Source organism: Tigriopus californicus, chromosome 2 (assembly GCF_007210705.1).
Source record: "Tigriopus californicus strain San Diego chromosome 2, Tcal_SD_v2.1, whole genome shotgun sequence".
Taxonomy (NCBI): Eukaryota; Metazoa; Arthropoda; class Copepoda; order Harpacticoida; family Harpacticidae; genus Tigriopus; species Tigriopus californicus.
In genome coordinates, this window is record NC_081441.1 from 7,647,343 (window position 1) to 7,661,226 (window position 13,884).

The 13,884-nt window shown below is 39.0% G+C and overlaps 3 protein-coding genes across 5 annotated transcripts; 2 read left to right on the forward strand and 1 right to left on the reverse strand.

Moving 5' to 3' along the window:
• Positions 1-4,352: 4,352 nt before the first annotated feature.
• Positions 4,353-5,576, reverse strand: LOC131893256 (uncharacterized). Its single transcript, XM_059243236.1, has 3 exons — positions 5,299-5,576; positions 4,794-5,079; positions 4,353-4,625 (listed from the first exon to the last, which is right to left on the reverse strand). Exons 1-3 carry the CDS (start codon positions 5,491-5,493, stop codon positions 4,414-4,416), a joined length of 693 nt encoding a protein of 230 aa, XP_059099219.1. The 5' UTR covers positions 5,494-5,576; the 3' UTR covers positions 4,353-4,413.
• A 365-nt stretch (positions 5,577-5,941) lies between these two features.
• On the forward strand, positions 5,942-8,883 carry LOC131893257 (uncharacterized). 3 transcript variants are annotated; one of them, XR_009374664.1, is made up of 4 exons: positions 5,942-6,235; positions 8,048-8,315; positions 8,393-8,596; positions 8,655-8,883. XR_009374664.1 is itself a non-coding variant. In XM_059243238.1 (3 exons), the coding sequence occupies exons 1-3, from the start codon at positions 6,007-6,009 to the stop codon at positions 8,508-8,510; spliced, it is 597 nt and encodes a 198-aa protein (XP_059099221.1). In that variant the 5' UTR covers positions 5,942-6,006; the 3' UTR covers positions 8,511-8,883. The 3 variants fall into 3 exon arrangements, 2 of the variants coding, with proteins under 2 accessions (XP_059099221.1, XP_059099220.1); XM_059243238.1 differs by having other exon boundaries at positions 8,066-8,315; positions 8,393-8,883; XM_059243237.1 differs by having other exon boundaries at positions 5,943-6,235; positions 8,393-8,883.
• A 976-nt stretch (positions 8,884-9,859) lies between these two features.
• LOC131893258 (crustacean hyperglycemic hormone-like) lies at positions 9,860-11,822 on the forward strand. The gene is made up of 3 exons (XM_059243239.1): positions 9,860-10,043; positions 10,662-10,939; positions 11,125-11,822. The coding sequence occupies exons 1-3, from the start codon at positions 10,032-10,034 to the stop codon at positions 11,246-11,248; spliced, it is 414 nt and encodes a 137-aa protein (XP_059099222.1). The 5' UTR covers positions 9,860-10,031; the 3' UTR covers positions 11,249-11,822.
• Positions 11,823-13,884: the final 2,062 nt, after the last annotated feature.

Sequence of the window (13,884 nt, forward strand, 5' to 3'; positions counted from 1 at the left end):
TTGGTACACGAAATGTCAAAATGTGACAATTTTTTAATGGTAAGGCACTGGCTGCATGTCTGGAGTAACGAAAGACTATACCAAGCGCTGCACTGTGTTGAAAGTAACCTCATACGTAATGTAAATCTCACTTTCTTTGTCGAATTGGAAGTTCATGCGTCTTGACTCACTTTCTCAGTGCTTTTGAAGGGAATTTTGAATGTTTCCTTCCCCCTTCAAAAAAAGTAAGCAACCGCCTATTTTTTTTCGGAATTACAATCAATTTACACTTACAACTACAATCCAAAATCTTTCCTTCAATTACTTGTTAAACACTACATGCACCATTTGATATTGGGTAAGAATAACAGCAAAATGTGTCAAGTTCAGCAATCACAGGGGAAAAGCTCTCTAACAAAATGCCTTAAGCATTCTAGCCACTGTAATCTTGGCGAAGAGTCATTGCAGAAATCAGCCTTTATTTCTTACTTTAGCCTTGATTCATTTCATGGGGGAAATGGCACATTATTTACACAAGATTCCTAAAGGTTTCCTCCCACTCAGCATTCGTTCATAAGGCGGGGAAGTTTGTTTCGTACTTGCCTACTCAGCTCCCCCTCCCCCTCCCTCCTCTTTAACATTGGCTAAATGGAAAATATCCAAAAAGTTCAAGTCGGGAGACGAAGATTTAGCCATGTATCTTGTGTCTTGTTGCAACAGTAAATTAGATTTTTATTGCACTAGGATTGAGCTATGATTGAAGCCTCATCTTGCATCAACGCATGTATGTTCCCAATGCTGTTGCAGGATCCTTTGGAGCAACTCCTCTTCCAACATCTTGATGGCATCATCTGAATTGACTTTGGTGTCCTCAAAAATGACCACGAGGGGAGTGGCGTGGCCATCACCAGAAACCCAAGCCTTAACCATCATACAGGCCGGATGTTGGGGTAGAGAGACCGTTCTCGAGTATACAGGAATGTCCCCAACCTTGCAAGCATACAACATACATTCCGTCATTTTGATGGCTCCGGGTGTGTTATGCGCTAAATTTCTTCTCATCACTCCAAACTGTGGCAGGGTACGGACCAAAGGTAAACGACCAAGTCCCAGCCTTTTGACCACAGTTTGAGTGAATCTAAAACATGTTTTCTTTAGATGAATTTTGATCTAAGGGTTTTTTGAACTTTTGTACTCCACAATCATCTTTTTAAAACCTTTGAGAGGATTTTCGATCAAATTGTTCCGTTTTGTTTTTGGTTCCAAAGCTTCGTCGTTCTCAGCGGACGAGCTTGGCATTTACCACATTTATCCACAACTCTGCAATTCCTTTTTTTTAGCGAGAAGTGCTGTCATGGACAATTTATCTGACCTCTTGCAGCCTCGAGGCTAAGCCGCTCTCAGGGACTGATTGGTTATGAAGGCAAATGATCTCCTTCCGGATTTCTTTACCGAGTGCCATTTTTCATCCCGATTGCTAGTGAATGCCGCTTTTAGAGTAATGGTAAACAAACTACAATGAAATCTCGCTATCAGAACTTCGATGCTGGGAACAATCATGATATACGCGGGGTTTGTTGGGGCAGCCATAAGAGTCCTGATTCGTTTGGAGTTAGGACAGTGATAAGTACCATTTTATAGAAACAGTTTTTTGCTTCTAAGTTACTTTACACGGTGGTTATATTTTCTGGTTAAGTGTTGGCTCAAATGCCAAAACATCTAGATATGTGTTTCTTCGTCAAAGAAGCAAAAGGAAAAACTTTTGTGAAATACACATGTTTAAAAGTATCTCAGATAAGTGAGTTAAATCACCTAAAGCCCATTAAAATGCATGATTGTCAAAAACGTAGTCAATCAGTATTAAACTTACTCTTAGTTATGTATGGACGTAAAATTTCACAAACTTCTATTTAGCACATGCTTAGTTATTACAACTTAAAGGTTGCGTTTTACGCAGTAAGAGATTATGTTTCCAGTTACTCCAAAGGAATATGATTGTCTTTTTCAATGACACGAAGAGAAGTAATATTTCTCCATTTTCTTTAAGATTTAAAAGTAACAAAAAATGTCGCTTAAAACTTACAAAAGATGTAAAAGTGCCTTTCATTTTACTTAAGTGCCAAAAGCTACACTATCCAATCATGTTCATGTGACATGTACATGTGACAGTTTAATTTTCAAAATTGTCACTTTTTTGTTACAATTGTCACAATTGTTACTAGCAATGTTTTTATTCAACGTTAGTATAATTTTGTCAAAATTCAAGATTAAGCTTGATTAAAGTTGCGATTGGCAGGTATGGCATCACAATTGTGAAATATTGACTTTAAGTAAGTTTTAAGTTATATTGCAAACTATATTCGGGCTTTTCTACCTGCTTCAGAAAAGTGAAACATTTTCATTTCTATTTTAGGCATAAAAAAAAGCTTATTATATTTCTTGATAATTGCTTTAAGATATAACCGGAGCAATTTGCTGTCAAATTTGATGCAAATGCAATCTTTGAAAACGAGATATCTTATAGTTTGCTCCATGGATTTGAATAAAATTTTACTTGGAAACGCAACTAAGGTTATTCCTAACATCTATTGATTACGTTTTAAGAATATCATCTAATTCTTTTAAATAAAATAAAATATTTTTTTTTTCTTCACAAGTTCGCAGGACGAGTCTGTTTGCTCGAGATAACTCCACACGGTGGTTATATTTTCTGGTCAAGTGTTTGCTCAAATGCCAAGACATCTAGATATGTTTTTCTTTGTCAAAGAGACAAAAGGAACAACTTTTGTGAAATACACATGTTTACAAGTAGCTCAGATAAGTGTGTTAAATCACTTAAAGTGCATTAAAATGCACCATTGTCAAAAACGTAGTCAATCAGTATTAAACATACTCCTAGTTATGTATTGACGTAAAATTTCATTAAACTTCTATTCCACAGATGCCTAGATATTACAACTTAAAGGTTGCGTTTTACGCCTTAAAAGATCGAAAAATGGCCTAATTATGTTTCCAGTTATTCCCAAGGAATATGATTGTGTTTTTCAATGACACGACAAGAAATGATATTTCGCCATTTTCTTGAAGATTTCTTTAAAAGCAAAAAGTAGCAAAAAAAGTCGCTTAAAACTTACAAAACATGCAAAATTGCCTTTCATTTTACTTAAGTGCCAAAAGCTACAATATCCTATTGTGTTCCTAAAATATCTGAACGGTACCTGTGACAGTTTAATTTTCCAAATTGTCACTTTTTGTAATAATTAATTTCTACGTACTAGCGATGTTTTTATTGAACGTTAATAGAATTTTGTCAAAATTCAAGATTAAGCTTCATTGAAATTGCAATTGACAAGTATGGCATCAAAATTGTGAAATATTGACATTAAGTAAGTTTTAAGTTATATTGCAAACTATATTCGGCTTTTCTACCTGCTTCAGAAAAGTGAAAAATTTTCATTTATATTTTAGGCATAGAAAAAGCTTATTATATTTCTTGGCAATTGCTTTTAGCTATAACCGGAGCAATTTGCTGTCAAATTCGATGAAAATGCAATCTTTGAAAACGAGATATCTTATAGTTTGCTCCATGGATTTGAATAAAATTTTAGTTGGAAACGCACCTAAGGTTACTTCCAACATCTATTGGATTATGTTTTTAAAAATGTTATCTCTTTGTAGGTTTTAATTGGATTAATATTCTAATCTGAGCTAGAATCCAAAATGATTTTTTATAAAAAAAATTCCTTTTGTTTCAATAACAACGAAAATCATTATTATAAGTCTTGACATTTGCAAAAATTCTTTATCAGTATTGTGAGTAACACTGTGTCCAATAAAGGACTCGACAAGTCCGGCAAAAAATCGAAGGACTCTTACGAGTCCGACTTTTGCTGGACTCACCCCAGCACTAACCACAATCGACTCCATCAACTCAAGTAAAGGATAGTCTGTTAGACGGAACAAAAGGGAGAACTTCCAGCGGAACCTTAAATGGAGACACAAAAATAGAAAAATGGATTACAGAAAGTGGGTCTATAGGTTTCCTTGTCAATTCGACTTGAAATGATACTTTAAGTATTTGTTCCCATTTTTATTCACTTGATGATCCAATTTTCGGATGACGTTATATTTGTGCTGGCAACAAAATAATTCAGATTATGATAATTGGGGAATAGTATATGTAACCTGAAAAACTTGCACTTGTAAGTCAATATCCGGAGATGGCTGTATGTGTGCGATTCATATTTACCTGCTACACTTTTATAACATTGGTCTAAGTTGAATCAGATTTGGTACGCACACCCTCCGGAGATAAATCACCCAACCTCTGTTTTTTTTGTAGCATTTATTTCGTGAGTTATCGTTTCTCTAACTTGTCATCAAAAACAAAAAGAACAGCTTTAATTATCCGCATTCACTTGATAGTTACAATCCTTAAGCTTCGGTGCCGGTCTCGACAATGGCAGTAACATAAAGTTGGCAAGCCACTTGATCACACAGGCTCATGCATTGAAGGAAGTCCATTTCTCGGGAAATCCGGGTAGCCAGGGTCAGGGAAGCATCATCCAAAGAAGCAATGGCCTCGTTCACGTTGATCCACCCATCGGCATTGATGTATGTTTCTCCAAGATCTTCTTCCAACTCGACTAAAAATCGCAATTACCCATAAATTATGAGGGGCTATGAAAACCCTGCCTATTTAAGCCTATTTTTCAAGTGAGAATTGGTTAATCACTAATTGATCTCATTGGCTCACGATAGTGGAAAAAAACAGCCCAAAAAGCAAGTCAGTCTCCTTAATCCAAGTCACTTACTCAAGCCCAAATTGTGGAGGTTGTGGAGATACGCCAACACATTCGAGGACTCAACTTGGGCTTGACAGAAATCTAGGGCCCTATTGAAGTCCACTGAACTGTTCATAGGGGTGGACAAGAAGAAGCCTTTCAAAGACTGGAGATCCAGAGTATCTCCCTCTTCATCAAGCCACCCGAGTTTATTGGCCACGCAGAGCTTCTCAGCAGAAAATCCAACCAAAAAGTCCAAGAAATTGAAGGGCTCAACAGGTTCAAAAGTTTCCTCTGGGACTTCCTCATCAAAATCCTGTAATTGCATGCAAAAACACATTCTTCCATGTTCATAAACAGCTGGAAACTATCCCTAAACTTGAATGAACATCCTACAACCTCTTAAGGCAATTGCATCTTTACAGTACACTCATTCAAGTTCCTTGGAATCTTGGAACCTGACCCTGTTACCAATGATGAAGGTCTGCATTATATGATCCTGAATATAAGGGTTAGTCTCTGCATCGCTTCATACCGGAGTCAAGGCAGCTTGGCATTCGAATGCAGCTTGGGCATATTTTTCGGCCTTATCCCGGCCGAGACAAGCCTTGCTGGCAATGCTCTGGTCCACCAAGACGCCTCTTTGTTGATCATCGGCCTTTGCTGAGGCGGCCATAATCACCAAAGTGCAGCCCAGAATGGCAACGAATCCTTGAGTGGAGACAGACATGATGAACTTGGGATGACGAACGGAAGAGATTGAGATGATGATGTTGTAATCGGAGAACTTGAAGTTACTCTGCTTGTCCTTTCCTTTGATTACGGACTCTTTATATACCAGGCTTATTGAAGTCACAGTTGTTGTTAAGAAAGGACTTGAATGAAACAGAACAATTTCAAGAGGCTTTTTCTATATTCGTCTCAATTTTTCAAAAATATGAAAAAATAAGTCGTATAAGTGTGACTTTCCTATCATTATCATTGGCAGGATAAACCGAAAATATTCCTAATAGTATTTCCTTTAGTTAAAATCGAATCGAATTTTGACCAGAATTTGTGTGCCAAATTGTGATGTCTATTGACATCACACCTTGCCGAATGTGTCATCTTGTCAATCACAATCCAATACAAACATTATCAAACATACATGCATGCATCGGGAACCCTTTACAACGATGGTCTTGTACCTTCTTAGCAACGTGTCGTGAAAAAATGATCCACGGTGGGACCAAGATCATGGGGGATGATGAATGCTCGGCCCCAAACTTTATGGGCCTATGAGGCTCTGATTTGCCGGTTGGGTTTGTTTCTCGTTCCTTCGAGCCATGGAACGTTGGCGTCAAGAGCCATCTATTCATATACGGTGGTTTGTGAGGTCTTGGAAACCAGTCCATCTCCACTCATCCAAAAGGATCCACTTCCTAAAACCCCAATAGTCAGTTTTAAGGCTATTTCTCTCATTAAAGTTTTTGGTAAGTTATTGAACTTAAATTTGAGGGATCTAGGGGCCAGGTTGGACGAAAGTGGCATTTTTGGTTAACTTTAAACGTGGTAGAGTCTAGGACAAATGGCAGCTCTTGTTAATGTTGTAATTGTTGTAATTGGTCCATTGGATATCTGCATATAAAGAGTACAAATGTCAGTTGTACAAGTTGAATCATTTGAGATTGATTTACAATTTTTGACACTTATAACGCAAGGCGTACATTAAAACGGAAGTGGAAGAAGACTCGATGATCTCTAACAGATTTCCGCATTCCAGAGGTGTCCGATTGTTTTCAAAATAGTGTAATTTCTTGTTCTGTTTTCTAAGCTAATCTAAAATTTCACAGCTTTGACGCTTATGCATTCTTAAAAGATATCTAGAGTAGTTACGAGATTTACATCGCTGGTAGTATTTGTTCTATATCCGTGGCTTTGCTTGGAAGTACTTTTGTGTTCTGATGATCAAAATTGTATTCAGGATGTAAAGATTCTGAATTAAGAAAAGGAAGATTATCACGGGATAAGAAGATGCATAAAATGTAGGAAGGCATTCATAAAAGCACGATTCAAGATGCTTTTATGCACTCATTATTTTAAGCTCAAATCCATTGTGAGGTCCTAGGGATGTCGTTGGCAGGCGCTATTCATAGATCTTGGGCTGCACCTTGAAAATGTACGTTTAAAGCGGACAACTTTCCCGTTTCTTTTTCGTCAAACGCATAGTTAGCGGTGCAGAAAGACTAGTAAATAACGTTTCATATTCCAAAACAGGCTTATTTGCTAATTGCAACTTTTTATAGAACATTTGTCGCTTTTTAGAAGAAAGAGGTAAATTTATGTCAGTTTGTTCAGATTCATCAATTATGCTGCGTTAAAAAGGGATCTTCTAAGAGCTTCAGGTCAAGAAACTTTTGCTCTCCGGTCCGATTTTGCTTCAGGCCAAGAAAACATAGATCATTTCACATGGTTCTAAACCCAAAGCTTAGGTTTCAGATATGTAATGCTAATATTCAAAGTTGTTTATTGCCATCATGTGAAGGTAGTGAGGGGACTTTCAAGCCAAAGAGCTATCAAGTGAAACTTGTTTGACTATTTCAAGACTAGTCATATGGTAGTCTAACTTGCATAACTTTTAGCGGCTTTTTAATCTTCATTCCTAATTTATTTGCCATTTTGGCTACTATTATTTGCCATTTTTAGGGCTTAAAAGAAATGGCCATCTAATTTTGCCAGAGAGCTGCAACCCTGAGCTGAGGGAACACCGAGTATGTATGATTAAGCACTTCCACGATTACAAAAGTGAAAACTATTCGTGAACTTTATAAGCACTGTCGATCACGTTTCCTGGTTACAATTGATCTCATTCGTTGCTTTAACATTTCTCTCAACATAAGATTATTAAGAGAAAATTTATCACCCTGTCAATTCAGAGGTTCCAGGATAAGTTTAATCTACATTTCCATTTGGTTGGTTAGTAAAACATGTTCTTGTTGTAGTGGAAATTATCGTCTATTTTTTTGGCTACATTTTGGTACATCAATCAGCGCAAAAATTTGAATAAAGCTTGAACCCAATGATTTCTATTGTGATGATTTTGAGCTAGCAGATTGAAAGAGTCCTTGAAAGCACTGTGCACGTAGGTTGAATTCATCATGGAACATGCAGAGCGAAAAGTCAAGCAGTGTAAATATGAACCACGAATAGGCCATCGTGAGGGAAATCCATGCCAAAATGCTACCATTTCAACCACTGCGCCTCTCGATTTGACCAATAATAGGATGATTTCAATCTTTTCCCAGTCCCACATATGTTCTCAGGAATGTTCGCGAGCAGACGACACCTCACACTATTGGTGGCTGTTTCAACCTTGGTGATTCTGATTAGCCCGAAGCAGTGCTTAGGCGGTCGGGTTTTCCATCCCGAGGGCATGTACCGGGTTCATAAGTCCATTGGGGAAACGATTGGTTGCAAAAGCAGCCCTTCCATCCGGGCCTATAGTACCTTGAACAAGGTTTGCGAAGACTGCTACCATTTGTACCGAGATGCCGACCTCTACAACATGTGCAGGTGAGAGTAAAGCCGGTCTGGAATTGTTGATCCATCCTTAACAAAAGTGCTTTTGGTATCTTACCCCGACTGCACAGATCGAATTGCTTCGGAAGTGAGTTCTTCATGAGCTGCATGGACAGTTTATTAACCACTACGGAAGCCAAGATGCACCATGCGAGCCTCGTGGAAGACATTCACGAATATCTCCGGTAAACGACTGACTCTCCATCCCCCCCAAAATCACCTACCAACCAACCAACCAACCAAACCAACAACTAACCAACAACCAAGCGACATAGGTAGCAAACAATCAACCAACCCATCCATCGATCAACCATCCCACGATTGTTCGCACAGTTTCAGAATGGACGAGGGACAAAGAAGAAGCAGAAGAAGATATGCTGTGATACACGAATGGATGAATGAGTGCACTCAATATCTTTTCCTGGTTTCATCGTATTCAAGTAAATGCACTCGTTGATGGCAGAGTTTCTCAAAGTAATGCAGCCGATGACTTGTTTTGGCCAATTGTCATTGATGATTTGCTTTCTGGTACATATTGGATATTAAATCACTAGCTCCCCAACCACGTGGACTTTGTTCTTCCTATTAACAAACTGAGGTTCTGGTCGCATTTCGGAGAGGTCGACCGAAAATGACAAGCTATGTATAATGGAGGCACTCTTATTGGCCTCATTTTCTTTGGAATTCCCAAGAGTATTTCCAAGACATGTCCATTCAAGGGCTAGGGGTTTAAAAAGAGATTTGGCAACAAACATTTTTCCTCGATTAATGTAGATCAATAAACATATTGCAGATGCCACGAAACTCCTTATCGACACTACGTATAAGTTTGTATAACTATACGGCAGCCCTCATTAATGGGTGATCAACAGTAAATGAGAGATCAATTGATCTAAGTAAAGTTTGAGTGTCAACTTGTTGGAACAAAAACTTAATTGGTTTGAATGATCATGCATGTAAGTTCATTATCGCCTCATGATATACATGGCTTTTGTGGAAATAGAGGTGGAGGACAATGAGTGGAATTTCAACGTACTGTATCATATCTCTATTTGGAAGGCCCCGTTTGCATTGCTTTTTCAATCTCCTCACAACTCGAAAAATATTCTACTGTAGCAGAGCAATAAAAAGAGCGCGTCCAATCTCGATGCTACCCTGGTGTGTCATTCATGACTCATGAATTCGTGCAGTACTCTTGTCACGTTCTATGTGTAAAGTCATCAGTTTTCAAACTTTAGAGGTAATCCAGCAATAGCCCATGGTAGGTCACAGATGACTGAACCTAGGACTCTCTCCCAAACGAAAACGCACGACTACAATTTGTTCGTCCGACGTTCGTATGGAATGAAAATGTTACTCAGTGGGAGGAGGGGCTTGTGATGGTTTTAAACACCTATATGTATGTAGTAATGACATTTTGAACGGAGGGAAATCCCGCCCAAGTTGGTTGCATGTCTGGTCTCGGCTTGTGCAATTTAAGGTACCTTCCAATTCGGCCGATCAGTTGACCAGGCCTCTCTTGCAGGTAAGAACCCTCTGTTCCTGTCTCTAGTAGTTTTATGTGTTTTCATATCAATGCCAAGCATCAGGACACATCCAAGCGAGACCAGCTGAAATTTACTCAAAGCAGTGTAATTCCGAATGTTTTCAGGGTGTAAGTTCTTAATCACCGATCCTTAAGCTTTGTTTGATTTGTTTTGTTCATTTATAATGGAGAGAATGGTTCGTTCTTGTTATAACTTCCAGATCAGATTGAGTCTGTGAGTAACATCATGAAGAAGGACAGAAGGACATCATGTCACATGTCTCTCAGTAAGAAAGAATTGGCCTCCAGCCTCTCTTGAATGAAGCTTTGGCCTTTACAGTATTTCGGTCTCGTTGAGTTTTGATGTCCAGCCTTCACGATGCGTGATGGAATAGGGGGATTGGGTGTAGTTTCTTCAGAATTTGGAGTGACTCAATCTTAGACTGGACAATCTTGAGACCATGCATGTCTCCTTTGTTCGGCTCAAAGAGCAGAGTTGACTGATGGAACAAGAAATGGTGGAACAAAACAATTGTCCCCCCATCTCTTCAGACTAGAGACTATTCTACTGCATGGGTCACTGACCTTATTCAATTAAATACTCTAGATCCTCTTCAGCAGCATCAGTTTTTGAAAAACCAGATCATCCTGTAACTAGTAGATCAACTCGGGAATGCTAGTGCCAAAACATCTCAAGTTTCAAGACAGACCCCAGACTTTGTGGTTGATTCTCGTCAACGTGGGAGACATTTTATCCGACCGGAGATCCACATTAATAGGCCTCTTTATGACTCCTTTTTCTACTCTCCAAATAGCTAGTCTCTTCGAACCATTTGGGCATGAGAACGGGTCGACTAATGGGACATTCATGTCCCTCATTTCTTCGGCTGGTCTTGCTGTTGGGTGGGACGACTGTGATGTTGGCGCATGGCTGCAAAGCCGGATTGAGGCCGGCCTCTCTCTTGGCCGACAAACCGGAAGTCAGCCCCAGTAAATGCGATGGTATCGGTACAGGCTTGTTCCACAAGCTAGAGAAGATATGTCAAGACTGTGGAAACCTCTACCAATCCGACGAGGTCACCGGCATATGCAGGTAAGGAATACGACAGGCTAACAGGGTTTTGATTTTGACCTTCAGAGTGGGGCTTGTTCCAGTTCATCAACTGGCTTTTAGGGATGACCTTGGTGAAACAATAACAGTCTAGACGGGATAATCAACTATTCTAATGCCTACAAAACGCGACCTCTTATTCCATGGTGTTATACATCTATCTTCAGATTCAATTGCTTCAACAATAGAGGATTTGCCTTTTGTCTGAAAACACTTCATGTGGACGAGAAGGACTCTGAGCAACTGGTGTCCTTGGTGGAGGACAGACAATCAGATCTTTTGCTCCACTGATCGATCCAACCATGCTCGAATAGAAGATCGTTCCATGTCCGTCGTCATCTCTGGTACAGAGAACGAAGAAGTCATGTTAATCAGGTGTTAGCCTCTTCCCAAGAGGCCATCGCCAGGAATCCGTGCCATGAATCAAATAAATACGACAGGATTAGATGCCAATCCCTAGGGGGTCTCACGTTGAGAGAGGGAACCAACAATTGTTGGAGGATTTCTCACGCCAAGATGAGGAAATACACAGATCTACGTCATTGCGTGAATATTCTTTGGCAAGCAAACCATCACAGTAGACTAAGTTCTCATTTTCTTATTTTTCCACCACTAAGGGTCAGATCTCAAACCAGGAGGCGTTTGCTTGAATCCTACTGCTTCAACGATGTAAAGTTGTGCCTAGATTTAAATGTTGCAGTCGGATGAGTCGCAATTCGCAACTTGTTAAATCCTAGCACTTTTCAAGCAAGTACTTCAGTGGAACTTCACGCTGAGGACATTGATCAACACTTTGGGTAATGGGAAATGTTTCTTCAGGACGAAGCGATGGAAAGCATGCATGCACGGGGGATGAGCCTAAAATTTGACTTGAAAGTCTCGACAAGGTATTTTTGTTGCAGAATTCTTTCCAAAGCTTGCAAGGTTGGTAGCCTTTTAATGCATAGGGGGAAAAGTGCTTTAAACCATTTCTTGGGAAAGGTTGCTAATTGGAATTTTTAATGCCCATGAGAAGCGTAACAAGTCAGAGGGTGCTACTGGGTAGGGCTTCAATAAAAGAAACGAATTTCAATTACGTCTTTACGTACAAAAATGTGATGTTGGATATTCAAGTTCAATTATTATAGACCAGGTCGTACATTGAAGTTAGTTGTAAATCTTTTTAGCAAACCTAAACTCATCTTTGAACCAAAGAGGTTTCTGGGTTTGGCGCCAGATGAAACGATTTTATGAATCCACTCCCAAGGAAAGTCCGTATTTCTAGAATTCGGTACCCTACCTCTTCTCACTCATTCCCTCCCTTTCTGTCTCCTTTCACAGTTCTTGTAGGTTTGCAATCTCAGGGAATTCAAAATCCATTTGTTTTAAAGCAGGATTTTTTAAGCAGGGTTGGCACGAAACATAAATGTCCAATCCCATAAACGGTATCTACTTACACGTTCACTCTCTCATTTCGAAAAGAGATTCGTTGTAAGTAAAAGTAAACAATTTTGGTCTTGGGGGAATGTGGCCCCCAGTCTCACTAGAATGGTCACCTTTGGACTTGGGAAAAAGTTACAGATTGCCACAATAATTGTTTTCAATTCAGAAAAATGCAAAGCGAGTTGAGATAATGTTGAAAAAGGCGTGAAAATGTAGAATAATTGTTACAAGGGGAAAAAAGTCGTTTTTAACCCTTTTTGGTCTGTTTCCTGCGTGTCTATCTGGACATCATCTAGGCAATAAACTACATTTTCTACGTTATTCATTGAGATTCTTCGTTTTATTTACAAGAAATCGACTTTTTAGTTTTTGCAATATTTGAAATTAGGATACGTTTTCGATTGATGCGGATGTTATGGTACATAACCGACTTTCTTCTTGAGCCTAGCGTTATTGCTCAGAGCACTTTTATTCACAAAATGATTTTGTTTTTTCCCCATGTCAATGAAATCATGGATGATGATGTAAACACAGATTGACATCAAATTGTCACGCGTGTGTATTTTTACCCAAATAAGTCAAGGTTATTTTATTTACAATTTAGTTTGATTGCCCAAAATGTGTCATTAAAGGCCAAAAATACCAATCATTTTTTGCTGACTTTCCTACCGCTGTTGGAAATGAAATTTCCACCAGTTCAAGACAAAAAAAACTGTGAATTTTACTGAACTTTACATTCACGCAACGTTAAGCCTCCACGGTCACTGCAATTGACCCTAAACCCTGGATTGGGACGCGGACATTTAGAGATGTGGACTGCGAACTGAAGCAAAAAGTACTACTTATTAAAATATAGGGCTTGTCAAGTGAACATGTTCTTAAACAACTGACGTTATTCCATGGAGCAAAATCAAAGACAACATGCCCAGCCAAACCACACTGTGCATAAACTGCATCTTGATATTCATTTTATTTTACCTTCTCGTCTATGCAAATACACCAAACATGTTCATTATGTTAGGGTTTGTAACACAGCTCACTCAAAATTACTCGATTATTGAAAATTCAATGGGCGAATGGTGCGAGTTGATTGTGATGTTTGTCTTAGTTCTCCCTCACTAAAGTGTCCAAAATCAGGGCACCGGAATACATTTTTCCTTGAAGTTATTTAACTTGACATGCCCTATAGTGTTCCTCCAGATCTTTTGACATCAAACACACAAACATTAAAAGCCAAAAAACGTATCTTACATAAAAAATTCAGTGGTGGCGTTGATCTTGGCCGGATTAGCTGCAGTTCCTTCATGAGAGAGAATCTATCCCACAAATTGGACCAATGACTGTGCAAAAGCATTTTTTTCTAAATTCAAGTTATTTGATACTTCCGGCATTGATTCAACACCTCCACCATAGATTCCATGTGAGATCAAACATCTGGATAAGCAATACAGATGTAATTCACCACAACTTGGTCCCCTCTGAGGTTGTACTGTAAGCATCTCTGG

Bases quoted from the DNA above. Each gene is read 5' to 3' on its own strand.
- LOC131893256 (XM_059243236.1), bottom strand. From the start codon at position 5,493: ATGTCTGTCTCCACTCAAGGATTCGTTGCCATTCTGGGCTGCACTTTG. The intron at 5,080-5,298 runs GTATGAAGCGAT...ATGCAATTACAG, and splicing joins GCCAAGCTGCCTTGACTCCG to GATTTTGATGAGGAAGTCCC. The intron at 4,626-4,793 runs GTAAGTGACTTG...TGCGATTTTTAG, and splicing joins CCTCCACAATTTGGGCTTGA to TCGAGTTGGAAGAAGATCTT.
- LOC131893257 (XM_059243237.1), top strand. From the start codon at position 6,007: ATGATGAATGCTCGGCCCCAAACTTTATGGGCCTATGAGGCTCTGATT. The intron at 6,236-8,047 runs GTAAGTTATTGA...ATCTTTTCCCAG, and splicing joins TTCTCTCATTAAAGTTTTTG to TCCCACATATGTTCTCAGGA. The intron at 8,316-8,392 runs GTGAGAGTAAAG...CCGACTGCACAG, and splicing joins GACCTCTACAACATGTGCAG to ATCGAATTGCTTCGGAAGTG.
- LOC131893258 (XM_059243239.1), top strand. The intron at 10,940-11,124 runs GTAAGGAATACG...ATCTATCTTCAG, and splicing joins GAGGTCACCGGCATATGCAG to ATTCAATTGCTTCAACAATA.